The sequence below is a fragment of the Micromys minutus genome (assembly GCF_963924665.1).
Source record: "Micromys minutus genome assembly, chromosome: 11".
NCBI classification, from domain to species: Eukaryota; Metazoa; Chordata; class Mammalia; order Rodentia; family Muridae; genus Micromys; species Micromys minutus.
In genome coordinates this window covers 27,778,924-27,795,697 of record NC_137980.1, presented here as the reverse complement: position 1 = coordinate 27,795,697, position 16,774 = coordinate 27,778,924, and the positions used below count along the sequence as shown (strand labels likewise).

Sequence of the window (16,774 nt, the reverse complement as noted above, 5' to 3'; positions counted from 1 at the left end):
GTCAGCACTTGTCAGGAACCTGACTGTTAAGCACACCCTTTTTCTGCTGAGAGCTCTGCTTCTCTGTCACCAGCTTGACTATTAAGGAACTCCTCGTTGAGAATTTTTCCTTTCAAGTAGTCATCTGGACATTAACCTGGTGTGATATAGGGCGTCTTTGTGTGTGTGTGTTTGGGGGGCAGAGACCAGAGATCACAAAAAGCAACCTACAAAGAAAGAAAAAACTAGGAGGCAGGTAAGTTTTGAAAGAAGGAAATGATAGATGGGAAAGGGGGGGAAGTAATGAGAATGAGTCAGCATTTTAAAAAGATCTCTTTGCAACATTAACCAAGAAACCCGGGTACAGCACAGAGCCCGATCTCTTTATCAAGGGGATGAGCTGCACTCCCTACGATCTGAAGATAGCAAGCTCCCACCCTACTTCCCCCCTCCCCATTTTCAATGCCATGTCTTGCAATGAAGTATGCTGTGGGAAGCAATCCCAGGAACGGCCACACAGCAGTGTGGTGTCTGTATGTAGTGTGTGCACGCGTGTGTCTGTGTTTGGGGGTGTGTGGGTGTGGTGGCAGGAATGGGGGGGATGTGGTGGTGGTGTCGGGAGTTGGGGATGCTTCTGACTGAATCTATTGCTAGGAGAGGAGCTTCCGTGTTGTATTTAAGGCGGTTTGCAGAGCTCTGACATTGCTGTTTGCTCCCATAATTAAGGGTTTCTACCTGCCAGCCCCATCACCTTCATCTGCTCACACGTTCCACTTCTTCTTCAGGTGAAGCATCACCACAGGGGTGAGCACCAAAGTGGCCAGAGTGCAAGTAACCGTGGTGGATGCTTCACCCGAGGGAGGAAGAGGGGAAGTCAGGCCTGGCCCGTTATTGCTCAGAAGCCGTGCCGGCATTGCCTTGTATATAACCAAGATGGTTCACAGTGCCTCTCTGAGTGCTCAGATAGGATCTCTCAGGAATTTGAGCTAAAGTCAGATGATTTCGCCGAACACACAAATGTTTCATGGCTTTAAGACAAAGTCGTTGCTAATGAAAGCTGTTGCTAATGCTAGCTAGTAGGAGCTTTGTTGGCACGGCATTATTGCTCTTGTGCGTCTACTGCAATACAAAAGTCAGACTATCAGCCCTTCTCAGATTACACACATCTATGAAAATACATCAATAAGTTTGAAACATCAGTCATATCAAGGGGCCTAGGAAAACCCTCTGAGAGACCATGAAATCTACCAAGATGCTTGTAGATGCTATCCTGAAGATCGCCCTGTGCTTTGGGAAGTTTATTTTTATTGTTTTATCCTATTCCAGAAGAGGGAATAAAGCATCAGCCGGGGATGAGTGTGGGGAGCAGCTCACACATGGAAAACATACCCCACAATCTCACATTGGTCCAGGTAGGGTTATGTTCTCTGAAGGAGATCGCATGAAGGTCATTCCACTGTGTTTCCGGAAAGAGCTTTTACCACTGGATGTGTACGTGATGATCCTGCCCCAACGCCTACCCCTTTATCCAGCAACTTTCTCTTTTGACATGTGATTTTAAAAATAAACAATAGCGTCCAAGATTTAGAGCAGGGGTGTGGGGTCCCTTAGCACCTGGGCAGTGAGCTGCTTTCCTTCACTCTATACTGTTAGTAATATGCTCTGGCCCCACTCACTACCTACTGACTCCCAGAGAGAATGCCCTTGACTCTGATTCATAGCTTCCATGTAAAAGCCAACTACTTAGAGCCTGAATACTGCTCCCTCCCTCCCACTGAATGTAAGCATCACATATGTTCTTTCTACAAATTGGTATACAGGTGCCATTTAATTGGTTCAAATTCGGAAGCTACATCTTCAAGGGTCTGAGAGTTCACTCCTCCATATTCCCCCTTTACATATTCTCTTATAAGACATACAGCTTAATCAATTAACAAACTAAACAGCTTATATACTGGCAATATATTACAGATGGATTTATGTCAGAGTAATAGATCACATGAAATGGACCATGTGGTACCCCGGTGCGTGTCTTGGTGGAGCCTGGAGGCCACTGACAGGAGCATCTCTAAGTGCTGTTTGAATACAGACACATGCGGATCTGTATCTACATCCATCTGACTAGGCCGAAAGGAGCAGGTAGATGCGAGATAGAGACACACACATGCTGGGTGGGGCCAGTGCCCACCTCCTCATGCCATTGAAGGGCAGTTACAGGTTGCTGGTTCTGCAGCCACTGAAGTTACACTTTAGGGAAAGGTTTCTCTAATTGTGTCTGGTTTGTCTTGTGTCGTAAGCACTGCTGGAGGTGGACCAAAGCGAGCACAACTAGAAGTTAAATACACATTTCAGCTCAGCTGTGATACAGAACCTTAGAGAAGCACGCAGAAAGATTTAACTTAGTTTTACGTTGGATCTCTCTTGCTATTTTTTCTTGATATTGCATGAGTGCATTTGTGCATGTGTGACGTGTGTGTGTGTGTGTGTGTGTGTGTGTGTGTGTGTGAGCAAGCTGAGTGTGTGGGCATGTGTTCTATCGCGTCATCTCCTGAAGAACGCTGGGTTTCGCAGGCAGGCGGCTAGTCACCTGCAACAACCCAACGGTCCTGCCGAAGCTTCCAGGCTGCTGTCGGTGTCGGATGCGAGGGTCTGGTCCGTGGACATGGAGGAGATGTCATTGACAGACGAGGATGGAGGGAGGCTCTCACTGCTGTTCACTGCTGCACCTGTGCTAAGAAAATGAAGACCAACATGACTAAATCTGGAACCAGACCCTGGTGCTCAGGATGTTCAGTGCAGGGCTGGGTAGAACAAGATATGTCTTCTCTACCTATTCTTCAGACCTTCAAAGAACTGACACTGGAAACTGAATTTGATGGTGGAACTCAAGAAGAATCGATTCAGAAACCCCATCACATATCACATTTATTCACAGGCTAATGGTTATCAAATTCACTCTGTATTAGAAATCACTCATATCCCGCCCCCCCCACACCTCAAGGTCCCAGATTGTTGCAATATTACTGAGCTTGGGTGAAGCCAAGCCACCTGTATCCTTGGACTCTAGAGACTCCATAGTCATTCAGGGGACAGAAAATCCACCCCCCCCCCCCTGATCCTGGTGTTTTCAATGAAGAAAATAAAACAACCACACATGATGGTCTTAGCCCAGGAATGAGTTAAGGCAAAGCCTAGTGGTTTGAATTTGTGACAACTATAGCTCTAGGGAAAATGGAAGTGCATAAAACACAGAGTATTGTGTAATTATTAAATGAATTATCAAAATGCAAACCAATGTTGAAAAGTCAAGACTCTAGAGGAAAATTAATGGGGAGCAGAAGGAAAAGACAGGCCTAAGCACACCCTCAGAGCTTGGGTTTCTTTCCAACAGACTCGCTTGCTTAGGATAGTTTCATATACAGAAACTCTGAAGTACATTTTATGCCTTTTAAACACCTTTAAAAATGTTACTACTTCCTAACCTTAAATGTTGTCAGTTTCCTCTAAACGAGGACTACCTTTATCAAAGAAGTGCATAAGTTAACCTGGCTTCAGTACACTCCAACACACATCAGTTACAACCCTCAGAGAAAATGCGTAGGGGTAGACCAGCTCTCCATAGTGCTGGCTGACAGAACCTCTGGACACCACAATGGAGTTGTTTATACCCTGCACTAGAATTCCATCAGACCAGTATTTTTCATGTCCCTTCTGAAGTGCTGAGCTCTAATAACCCAGAGCCATTGTGATGCTCTTTGGGGAACCAGCTTCATGCCAGGGACAGAAACAACACACAATACTCTGATAAATGCTAATGTCAAATACAGACCTAGCAGAGTGAGAACCCTTTTTCATGCTGTCTGTCTTTGTCTGGGACTATGGAATTTTATACCTTTCAAATAACAGCCCATGATTTTCATTTAGATTTTATTACTCTGGAGTTGGAAAAATGTTTATATCTTCCCACACCAGTTTTTGTTAAGCTCTAACTCATGGATTAGGTAAGTTATAAATTTGATTTGTACAATTCAGTGTATTTAAGAACATTCTGAGCTGTACATCATAACCACATTCAATTATGTATCATTTTCAACAACCCAGTAGGAGTTTTATGCTTGGGTTCTCAACCACCCATTGTGTGTGCATGTGTATTTGTGTGCATGTTGAATGTGTGTGTGTGTGTGTTCATGTGAAAACCACATAGCTACGTGGAGTGTCATGCCTCAGGCACTGTTCACCCTTTGATTTTCCGAGGCAGGGTCTCTCCTTGGCCTGAACTCACTCAGTAGACTTGGCTGGCTTGTCAGCAAGGCCCTGAGTCTCCTTTCTCTACCACTCCAGTGCTGAGTTCACAAACATGTGTCCCAGTGTCCAGCTTTCCCCTTTAGAGGTTTAGGAGATTGCACTGAGATCTTCACGTTTGCAAGGCAAACTCTTTACAGATGGAACTATTTCTACAACCCCAGCAGGTTTTGCCTCTGTGATTCTGTGACATCATATCCATAGAAACATGTGATATGAATGTCACTGACTTCTGTCACACATTTCTAGAAGCAAAATATGCCTTGAAAGAGGAAGCTTCAAGAATACGTGAGCATTCCAACCCTGTATAGTTGAGCAACAGCCATCAAACTACACACCACGTTTTCTTTACTTACTTCCCTAGTTGACGGACATTTGCTAAATACAGAGCTATCTTCCTTTTAAGGATATTATGAGTAAGTGTTGTCACAATCCTGTCAAGATCATTCACATAGAAGCTCTGCGTGGATGTCATTTTATATCCCTTGGGGTGTGTAAGCAACTCTCTGCCACTTCTCTTTGCTGATTCTATGTGAAGAAGTGCTGGACTGTTTCTGGAAGTGAGCATGTCAGCTTACAGTCCCACAGGCAGCGTGAAAGAATGAGTTTCCTCACACCTTCATTAACATTTATCAGCTTTTCTGATTATAGGCACCCAAAATGTGTAAATTGAACCATACTGTGGCTAATTAGTGTTGCTCTGTGGCCAATTGTGTCTTTCCATGTGCTTGGTGGTCGTCATCACATACCTTCTCTGGAGAAAACAATCTGTTTGTATGCTTTGGTCAATTAAAAATTGCCTTGTGTCCTTATTATTTAGTCACAAAAGAGCATCTCCAGTGGGAAACAGATGTGTAATTTGCAAATGGTGTTCTCTTATTGTGAATTACCTTTTGTCTTGAAATTTTCTTTCTGCACACAGATGTCAGATTTGCCCTTTCTGTTCCTGGGATTTTGGTGATAGTTCAAAAAAAAAAAAAAAAATACTATCACTTAAAACCATGAAGATTTACTCCCATAATTCCCTTCATTTCTTATGCTTGGTTTCTTTGACCCACTTTGTGCGAGCTTCTGAGCATGTTCTGAGGCAGTGGTCTGTCTTCGTCTACTTCCATGGGTGGTAACTGCTTGTTTGTACAACACATACCACAGAAGCTCCCTTTATTTTCCTTGTGGAAATATTAATTGATCCTCTTTTATAGTGGAGATATGTTACTGTACTCTCAGCTTTGTCCCATTGGTCTGTAGTTGGGCTGTCATGGAAATAATATAGCATGGCCCTAGGAGTTAGGATCTCTTTCCATACATTGCAGCTCCCTACAGGAATTGTGAGGTGGTGAGGTAAGCAGGCATAAAGAGTACCCTAGCCAGCAGGATCCCCAGTGGGCGTGGACTACAGCCACACCCTTCTCTGAACAATATACCCAACCACCTGTTAGCTGCCTAGAGCACCCTTAGTGATGAGACAAGACACAAACGGTGCCATGTAGTTTAGTGTAGGGGGGCCCAAAAGGAAGCAATATGCACCTTTATCCCTGTTCTTCAATAAAATGCCCAGAACCTGGAAACATCTGGAGCAGATCCCAAGCACAGGCTACATGGCCAGACCCTAATCTTACAGTAACACTGGCAATGAAAATGGCCTACCCCAAAGCCCTGAAGTCTGGCTCCAGGAGAAAGGCTTAACTCCCAGTTAATGGGTAACCAGACCTTACAGCTAAATCTACATATGATGGGTAGAGATGGAGTGAGAATTTCTTTTCCATTTTGGCAAAATTAAAATATACTTATATTCGTCACATAAATCATTGATGTGATATATAATATTTATATGATATCTATCTATATCTCATGTATCTATGTATCTACCTACCTACCTACCAATTTATCTAATTATCTATCATATACATATATGTGTATGTATATGTATACATATGTATATGTACATGTATGTATATATGTGTGTGTGTGTGTGTGTGTGTGTGTGTGTGTGTGTGTATACACACAAACTGTAGTGAAGGCATGTCTAGAGTCCTTTCAATGCCTTGTGACTAAGAGGCTCAGTAGCTGTAGTGGGTTCTGATAGGTCATCATTACTGACTGGTTGGATCTGAATTCTCTAGGAGACCCACCTCGGGGCTGGGCTGGGCTGTCTATAAGGGTATTTGCAAACAAACTTACTGAGAAAGGTATGTGGGTAGCTCCATCCCATGTCCTGGGTCCCTGACTCAATGCAAAGGGGGGAAGCAAGCGCAGCACCAGCCTTCACCTGTGTGTTCTTGGATGTTAATGCAGTGTGGCTCACTGTGAGCTCACTGCTCACAGGCCAGCTGCCTCACTCTCCCTCCAGCATGCCCTCTGTGCTGTGATAGGCTCTGTCCTCTCTGCCATACCCTCTCTGCTGTGATGGGCTGTGTCCTTTGTCCAGGACAAGCCCATCCCATTAAATGTGCATTTGTCAAGTCTTTTGTCGCAGCAATGAGAAAAGCGGACTAGAATACTCTTCCTTTAGTGGTATTGCTCCCTTGTTAATATTCAAATCAGAAAAATAAATGTGAATTTTCCAACTGAATTCTTTCAAAATTATTTAGGCTATTTCTTATTTATTTATTTATTTATTTATTTTGAATTTTCAGATAACCTTTTAAAGTTCTGCAAAAAAACAATTCAAACATTAAAAACAAAACAAAACAGAAACAACAACAATCCACTGGTATTTTTAACTGAGTGCCCAATAAACCAGCCCAGGGAACACAGAAACTTTACAAACCTCCAAAACAATGGAGGATAATGGAACACCTTTCATTCATTTAGACTGCCTTTAATTTTTTTTCAGCAGCAATTGTTTCCAGAGTGCTAATTTGCACTTTATTTATTCAAGTTATTGTGAGAATTTTTCTTTGGATTCATAGTTTACATTGACATATTTTCTGCTCATGGCTAGTGTATAGAAATACATCTAATTTCTTTGAACAAAAACTCTCAATATTAGCAAAATGGGAGTTAAGCGAACTTAATGATGGTGATGTAATGATGCAAGCTGTTCGACGATATTCTCGTGCAGGATCTTAGTGGCTCCTTAAGGCCAATTATTAGCATCCCCTTGTAAGTGCTTTTATTTGTATCACCTTTATTTCTTGAAGTTAGTCTCAGTGAGAATATGTAGCCCGAATTTATAGATGCTGTTAATGAGCTTCCTTAGAGATGGAGGCCAAACTCAAACGACCTTGTTAGATGTATGAGTTTGGTTTTGTGCGCAATCTTCTATTGAGCTACAATAAACATCTCCTGACTTGACAGCAGGCACCCTGGCTTTGAGTGACCCTTTCTATTCTGCTCACAAGTAGGCAATAAATGGACTTTGTAAGCATGAAAACAAACTCAAATAAAAGGGATAAGAGCAAAGACTTTGGCTTCAAGATAATTTATTGCCGAGAAGTTTATGAAAGTCTCATAAACAGAATTGAACTGTTTTAAAGCTGCTTATAGTGTCCATCTCTCTGGGACATCCCATAATAAACACCCCCTCTTCTACAGAGTTCAGGAGGACTCAGGAAAGAGACACTTGTTATTCTGAATTGTCATCAATGCAATATTTATTTTTTTCAATAAAATGATGTGTAAATGAATTAAAAATGTGAATAGTATTTAAAGTGAGGCTTATTATTTCTTGGCTAGAAATGTTCTAACCCAAACAATTCATTCGTGACTACTTTTAAAATGGGAATTGTTTTTTTGGTCACACCTTCCCAATACCAAATCAAAATGTAAATATAGAGTTTAAAAAAAAACAGAAGAAAATAATTATTGAGGGACAGTTTCTCCAGTAGCTTCAAGATCTTGAGCCTCGTGTTATTTGGGCTTTAATTTTTTTTTTTAATCGATTAATCTTAGTAGTCTGAACCGCTGGCCAGCAGAGGGAAGGGGGCGTTGTTCCTGGGATCTGGGAGACAGCACACACCTGAGAAGTGAGGACAGCACATCAGAAGCTTCTTCCTCAGATGGAGACTGAAAGACCTCTGCATGTCTGACAAAGCATTCTTTGCTCTGCTTCATGTGTCTCAGGGGGGGGGGGGGCAGGGATACTGACACACAGCCTCCTGCTCATGTCCTAGCTCTAACATTCTGTAGCATCTGCTTTCAGAGCAAAATTGATGCCTACTCCTGCTTTCCCTTGGCAGACATTACAAATCAATTCAGGAAGCAAATGGCACTGCTACTGAAAACAGATAACCTCAGGTAAAATCAGATAGTAGAACAAAGTTCAACTATTTACAGATGTATCTGAGTTGAGATACATTTTGTGTGTGTATATATATATATATATATATATATATATATATATATATATATACATATATATATATACATATATATACATATATATATATATGTATATATATACCAATTCTATACTAATTCTATCAATTTCAGACCTATAAAGTATTTCTTCAGTGCACACTTAACTTCTTATCTACCTTTTAAAATCATCACTATAATACAATAGGTTTTGACATTAGAGCCAATGCATTCCTAAAGAACTATGCTAACTTATTCCTTATACAAGATTCCTACTGTTTTGGTAAACAAATAGCAAGAGAACCTGTATGACAGATGTATTTTATCCTAGCTTCTTATAAAACAAAATTCTGTGAAATATCAAAGAGCTGACTTTTACAAGGCATTTCAGTCATTGCTTCTTCTTAAAAATATAGCTTACTGTGTGCACACACATGTGCACACATGCAGGACACACTGGTAAAATGTTAACAATTTTCTCTCTAGTGAGGAGTCAGTTTGATTTATGGATTCTGCCAGCTTCCACGTTGTAAATCTTCCCTGGTTAGTTTCAAGCTGCCAAACCAAGATCGATACATTCTCATTAGGGAAGAGATGTACATAGTTGTTCACGTGAGCTACTAAAATCAGCTCCAGCTGTGGCCCAATCTCTACATAGCACATGTGAGCATATTATACATAATTGTGTCCTTTAACATATAAATACATATAATTTACCAAATGCTTTTACTCTAAAATCATTCAGTAAAATGTCTAAGTGACTGGTTTTTGATCTACAGATTGGTTAAGTCTGCTAGCTATAGTTTGGGGAGCATGTAAAATTAGGCAATTTTCGATTGCTACAGGTTGTTGGAACTGTTGAGAAGGTTCTTAACTTTCTCAGCAGGTAAACTTAACTGGTGTTGTTTAAAAATAGCTAGTCACACACTAATGTGAGCAGGCACACAAAACAGAGTTTATAGATGTATATTTCCCAAAATGAATGAGCCAAACTATCACCTTTAAAAGCAGCAAGTCCATATCTGAAAAATGAAAACTATACCCCAGCAACAGCATACATTAGCAGCCTGGCTCACTTTTGTTCATGGGGATTACAAGGACAGATAAATATTTATAACCGTGGTGTAAGAACATACTGAACTGCACCCAGAATTAACACCACATTCCTGTCTTTGAGTTCTGTCTTTGAAATTGCTTCAAAATACGTTCGGAGAGAAAAAGAAAACTGAGTATCAGTTTTCCAAGGAATAGATTTTTAATGAGCGAGAGAGCACTTAGGCGCTGTATGGTACACAAAGATGAGTGCATACAGTTGTCTCAATGGGCTTGGAGCAAATAACAGATATGCGCTGTGTGTTTTCAGCACAAGAGCTAGTAGCAAAGGCAGAGAGAAAGATCTTATTTGAGGGAAAACATAAAAACTCTTTTTGTACGAAGTGTGTGGAAAGGACATGTACTGAGGTCAAGGTTACTAAAATGGTTTCTGCAGACTAGTGTCTACCCAGTCTGAGAGGTGAGGAGATGCTCTGGTGCATACTGCTACTTCGCTTCAGTGACTGTGGGCAAGCCGAGTATGCTGAGGATGGAGACTCTCAGTGATCCATTCTACCTCAACAAGGAATGTCTGGAGCCTGTTAGATTCTGCCTGTGAGTTCCTTCCTATACTGCAGACAGAGCATGTGTCTTGGCCACACCTTCTACAAATTCACATTAATCCTGATCCTAAAATGCCTTAGAAGGAAGGGTACAGTGGAAGGGGATGCTGACAATGCCCATTTGCCTCTTCACTTCAACCAATGAAGATGGTTAATTATCTTCATTGCTAAACTAGGTGTAGAATAACCTGGATACCAAGGCTCTCCTCTTAACATGGCTGTAGGAGTGTGTTTGTCTGCTTGTCTGTTTGTTGAGGACTATGTGCATAAAGATACCCAGAATGTAAGTAATGTTGCCCATAGGCTGGGATCTAGAAAAGGAATAAGAGCGGAAGTAGAGAAAGGCAGAGAGCACGGCACCTTTCCCACCTTCTGCAGCTCCCCACCTGCGGACAGGAATCATCCTGTGAGATAGAACACTGAACACTGTGCTAGCAAGCCCTCCTCTCTTCACTTATGTTGGGCACTTTGGTCATTGTGACCAAAAGGAGTTAGTATTAGTACAGGAAATAAATGCTAGACCAGACCAGCTGGGTAGGCTTCTGGAAATGGTCTAGCCTGAGGTATCTGGAAGTGTCTGTAGACACAGGCTAGAGAAGATGTAGAACATTGTAAGCAAGCAGGGCTCAGAAGAGTGGACGTGGAGAGAAATGAAGGAAATACATATGAGGTTTCTGACTGGTACAAAGACCTTGTCAGGATTTTGACTTGATGCTATTTGAGTTACATTCTCACAAATAATTTGTGGGTTTGGATCTTTTTTTTCTGGATCCTGAGACTATGAATGAAGAATAAAATATAGTTAGCCATCCAAATGTGAAGGTAATTTAGCCTTCAGGCTGTGGCATGCCTCCTGCTGGATGCTTGTAACAAGGTATTACGTGATAACCAGGAACCAAAGATGCAGCAGGAGTGTTTCAACTGTGTAGTTTGGGGCCAGAGAAGAAGTGAGTTGACACGTGTACATAGAAGATTTACAAAACAAACACTAGTGACAGGTAAAGGATGCCAACCATGTTAGGCTTGCATGAGAGTGACTTGGGAACAGCCAGACATCACCTACCCCAGAATCTGGAGTACAGCATTGTAAACTCACTTAAAGCCTTACCCTGGAGAAAGAGCGTGTCTGTGGTACTCTGTTCACACAGAGCCAACAAGGGAAACCAACTACCAAGGTACTCAGTGGCTGCTGTAGCTGTGGTTTCATGAAGGCCCAGATGTGTTCCAGATGTCACCAGACCATGGCATCATCCTAAGGTGCTAACGTTTTAGGCATGTTCAATGCAAGACTTAAGGCATCATGGAGGTTTCTACAAATATTTTAAAGAAAGGCCCAAACAGTCAGGCAACATGTAACAGAATCTCCAAGGACTGAGTTATGTGAAGTTGTGAAGATGAAATCTAGGCTTCAGTGAAGACCTTGGAATATTGGAAATGTGAGAGACATAGAACATCTGCAGAGGAGAGAGGGGATAATAAATAGGGCAAGTCTAAGATAGGCCACGTGAGTTGCCTATGCAAGGCCTTATGTGTAGGTAGGTAGGGTTGCCAGTTGGAGCACTCATGATACTGTGTGTGCTAGATGCTTGACATGAAACAACACAACCCCAGGCCTGCCCTGCTGCACTTCAGGTTTGCTCTGTCACCTTTTGTTCCTTTGTGTGTCTCCAATCTTCCCTCTAGAAATGGTGCTGATTCTTTTGTGCAATTTTATACTGAAAGCATGTAAGTTTGCTTTTGTTTTTGCACAGCCTCAAAACTAAGAGATTACCTGGAATCTGTAGCGATCTGGACATGCCTGTTTAAAAGTAATAGAACCATTAAGATTTGAGGGTTATTTGAAGATGAAATGAACGTGTCTTGCATCCTGAAGTGGGCACTGGCCTTTTCTGGGTGCAGAGGTAGAATGTTGACATCTACAGTGATATACTTGGTTGTCAAGGGAACCAGATGTGGACTTGCAATGGTTATCTTCACTGTCAAATTGACGGGGTTTGTTATGAAGTTGAAGGCACACCTCTTGGTATACATGTGAGGCCATTTCCAGGGGAGGAACTGAGTAGTAACAACCCATATGAGAGGGTAGGACCCTCCCCTGGGCCAGAATAAGATGGAACATGAAAATTATCAAGAGCAATGCCATCCCATTTCTCTGTTGCTGACCTTCCATGGTGTGACTCTACCCTTATGAACTCCTGTGAAGCTGTGAGGAGAAACACACCCTTCCTTCACTCCTAAGGTATTTTTGACCATAATGACAAAGTTCCTAATTCACTCTCTAAGACAAAGGAGACTTGGGATAAAATCGGATATTGTCAGAAATCTATGAGTGAGAAGAGGAAGCAAGGTCTGAACTGTGTCTGGGTAGCACAGTAGTTATGGGTGTCAACTAGTTACTCAAAGAGGAATTTTAATATGAGAAATTAGATATTAGTTAGTTCAATAAGGTACCCCACATCTTTTCCTCCTAAAGCAACATGCCAAATTAACGAATTGACTAATTAATGAATGTGTACCACATCCTTGCCCCCTAGAACTGCATACCATGTCCTTGCCCCCTAGAACTGCATACCATATGTGGAAAACATGTTTTAAAAGTAAGACTTTCAATCTATTTCTTCTCTTAAATCTCTTAAATTGTCACTTCCGGCCTCCATTCTTGCCACTACAAGGTGGGATGCAGGTAACAACAGTTGAAGCTACATCTTATGAAACTCTCTATCTTTATAACATAGGTGTGAAAAAAAGAGTGTACAGCATTAACACACACAAGGTGATATCTCAGGTGACCCTTGAGTGTGTGATCAGCCAAACTTATATAGATGCAGAGGTGTGCCAGACTCTGCAAGGAACAAGCTAAAGCTTTTGTACACTGGCTTTAATCAGGGCCGTGTTAGTACATAATTATACTGTTGTCACTCCTAATGTGGGGATTCTAACACCAAAAATGAATGAGAGAGGAAACTCTGCCTGGTGGTCCAGAGGACAGGAGTATTAACACTTTGTTCAGCACCATTTTTCCTGAATGAGCTCATGCCGTATGATTACATTGCCTTCTTAAATTCATCTCTGAGAAAACATTGCTGCAACACCTAGGAAATAGAAACAGCCTAAATGTCCTCCAACAGAACCATGGGACAGATCCATGACTGGGTGTTATTCACCTGTAAATGGAAACAAAATCATAAACTTTGCAGGTTCTCTAAGGAATGAGCCAAGATCGTATTGAGCCAGGTGACCCTGCTTCATGTCTGTTCATCAGAGGCTCCTGGCTCCAAATATTCACATGTGATACAAAGCCTTGGACAACTGGAAAAAAAACAAGTAACATAGAAAGGTACCATTGAGGGGAGTGGTTGGGGAGCAATAGAGGGGAAAATAGGGTATTAGGGATCTGATGGAGAAATGGGAATGAGGTCCATAATTATGGAGAGGGTAAGGAGATAAATACAGAAGGTGGGAGTGGGGTAAAATGACAGCAAGGATATTGGGGGAAAATCATACTACTAACTCTCTACCTAAAAAAGAACCCTAATACACACAAGCCTGTCAATAAATATACATAAATGATTTAAATGAAAATTTCTCATCTAGGCTAACAATGTTCCCTCCAAAGAGCCCAAGACCACAAGACAAAAATCAAACACCAGGTATGAGAAAACCTTTTTTGAGTTTCTGGTCAGGGTTGTCCAAAATAGTTGCACACCATTACAGGTGTTTGCTATTGCCCTTGGTTGCCTGTTGGAGATGAATGAGAGGCCCGATTGCTGAAGACACCCTGCAGTTCAGACACATGTCCACATCTCACTGAGCTAGAACTGACCTGAATGCCCTGTCTGAGGACAAGCTTTAATGGTACCAAATAAGCATCTAAAAATGGAAACAATCAATAGACCTGCTTCTATGATGCTGATGAACCCCCAAAATGGTCCTGTGGCACAGCAGCATGAAGGGTCAAGGAGTGGTGTGTGTGCTTTGGTGGAGAACAGCAGCTCTCCAATTGGACTTGACACTACCCAACAAGAAAGACATCATCCCTAGTATTGAAAATGTAGTCAACTACCCAGGGCTGATGAATCCACGGCTAATTCTTAACTATACTCTAAACATTTGTCCTTGTATCCATGGGTAAGTATAGTCCTCAGCCTCATCAAGGAAACTTCGCTTTGCAAGAAACAGAAGCCATTACAGAAATTCACAACTGGTCAAAATGTTGTGGAGCCCAATGCCAACATATACAGCTACGAAACAATTCCCACACCTAAGGCTCAGGGGTCATTTCAGAAGAGGGGGTGGAGAGACTGTAAGACTCAGGGTATTGGGGAGTTTTCTGTGAGAATGTGTCTCCTAGTAATCTCAGAAGTTGCAGCCATTAATGTCTTACCAACATGACCTCCTAAACATGAGCTGAACAAGGACAACCAGAATAAACATGCCAAAGTGGATGAGGGAAATGCCATAAGGCTTCAACCATTAGGCAACTTAGGAATGCTGATCAGGAGAAAGGAAAAGAGCACAATTGGTTATCTAATCCCAAATGTCTGACCCTGAACATGTACATAAAAGTAACATCACATCAACTGAGCCACTTACATACACACACACACACACACACACACACACACACACACACACACACATGCATATAATAACAATGAATGAAAAAAGAGACCATGGATTTGAAAAAGAACAATGAGAGGCACATGGGAGTGTTTGGAGGGAGAAAAGGAAAGGAAAAATACTATAATTACATTATAATCTCAAAAATAAAAGCATTAGTTAAAAATAAACACCACCTTGACCACTGTGCTGGCTTATAGAATCAGAATTACCCGTATAAATGCATGATTTTTTAAAAGACCAAAAAACATTGCAATCTAGGGAAATGGTCATGTGATATCTGTTCCCAGGCTCTGTGAGCGACATTGTCTATGACCACACCCATCAAGGACCAGGAAGACACAAGCACTGGCTTCTTGGTTATTCACGGAGAGTGAGTACCTGAAGGTGAGGGCTGGCCTTTAACTACGCCGTTCTTAGTCTTCTCTTCTGAATTCATTACTTCCTTGTAGATAAGTTCTGTAAGAAACAATTGTCGGTATTGTTATAATAGAAAAGCAAAGATTCTATTAATCTACAAACACATGTACTAGCTAATGAGAAATAACATTTTGTGGTATCGAATAGATTCTTAAATGACCGAGGATTTTCAATCTTCCATTTCTGTATTTCCTTGGTCTTAGCTCAAAGCTTAGGAAAAGTAGGTACTTGGTACAGAAGTTAAGTAAATGAATGTCTATAAATAAGTAACTTTTCTGAATTGACTGGTAGACTCCTGGGTACACTCCCAGGCTGTCAGTTGCGGATTTAAGCAATCTTGCTTGCTTGTTCATTCATTCTGTGCTTGGGTTTTGCGGTTCATCCCAAGGTCTTATATGTGCTAGGATGTGACCTTCCTTCTAGAATGTGTTCCTGGCTGATGGCTTTGCTGTTAGATGTTCTTGTCTCCTTTCATATTCACTTCTTAGAAGCAAATTCTCTGACCTTTACATTGTAACCAGTCCTTACACCTTCCCTTTACATTGTAACAAATCCTTACACCTTCCCTTTACATTGTAACCAGTCCTTACACCTTCCCTTTACATTGTAACAAATCCTTACACCTTCCCTTTACATTGTAACCAGTCCTTACACCTTCCCTTTACATCATGACCAGTCCTTACACCTTTCCTTTACATTTTAACTAATCCTTACACCTTCCCTTTACATTGTAACCAGTCCTTATACCTTCTCTTTACATTGTAACACGTCCTTACACCTTCCCTTTACATTGTAACCAGTCCTTACACCTTCCCTTTACATTGTAACCAATCCTTACACCTTCCCTTTACATTGTAACCAATCCTTACACCTTCTGCCTCTCAGACCACCTTTCTTCGAGACTTGTATCTGGGACTGGTAAACCCAAACATAACACAAACCCAAGGACTAAAAGGGCATTTTGGTCATTGCCAGCCTGGCAGCCATTTTTTTTCCTTGTTGCAGAGTAGCCTCCTGTTCTTTGAAGCTGCTGGATTTAGCTAAACATCATTCAGTCATTCCCACTCTTAGCTAAACATCATTCATTCCCACTCTTATTGCTTATGCAGCACTTTCCTTCCCAGATAACGCCTCCTCCAGCTCAGTGCACTTTCCACTCTCACTGTTACATCTTGCTACTGCACAAGCCCCAGGAATGCCTGTTTCCCTTTGACAAAGAAAGCTGTGAGTCCAGCATCTCTGTCAGTCTCTCCCTGACACCTTGTCCCTGGGCTTTGGCTTGCCATGTTCACCAACATGGTCCTTTGACCAGTGGAATCTCTTTATAACATCCTGGGATTATTTCTAACTTCAAGGTTTCTCCTTGTATTCCATCTGGTATTTTCCCTTTTCCAACTTGTAGGATCAGTCTTTAAAAGTCTCTCAGAATGTCCTTACTTTTATGTTTCTGCTCATTTTTATTGGATCCTTTGCACATCGCCTGTGTTTGGTTTTCTACA

The 16,774-nt window shown here is 41.6% G+C and overlaps 1 protein-coding gene across 2 annotated transcripts in view; it reads right to left on the bottom strand.

Moving 5' to 3' along the window:
• Positions 1-1,952: 1,952 nt before the first annotated feature.
• MAPK10 (mitogen-activated protein kinase 10) overlaps positions 1,953-16,774 on the bottom strand; it is a 139,597-nt gene continuing 124,775 nt past the window's right edge. For both annotated transcript variants that reach the window (XM_080925377.1, XM_080925378.1), the window contains exons 11-12: positions 15,237-15,314; positions 1,953-2,710 (exon numbers count right to left, since the gene is read on the bottom strand). In XM_080925377.1, coding sequence (XP_080781503.1) covers positions 2,694-2,710; positions 15,237-15,314 — 95 coding nt within the window. In that variant the 3' untranslated portion in view covers positions 1,953-2,693. The remainder of the gene's footprint in view (positions 2,711-15,236; positions 15,315-16,774) is intronic.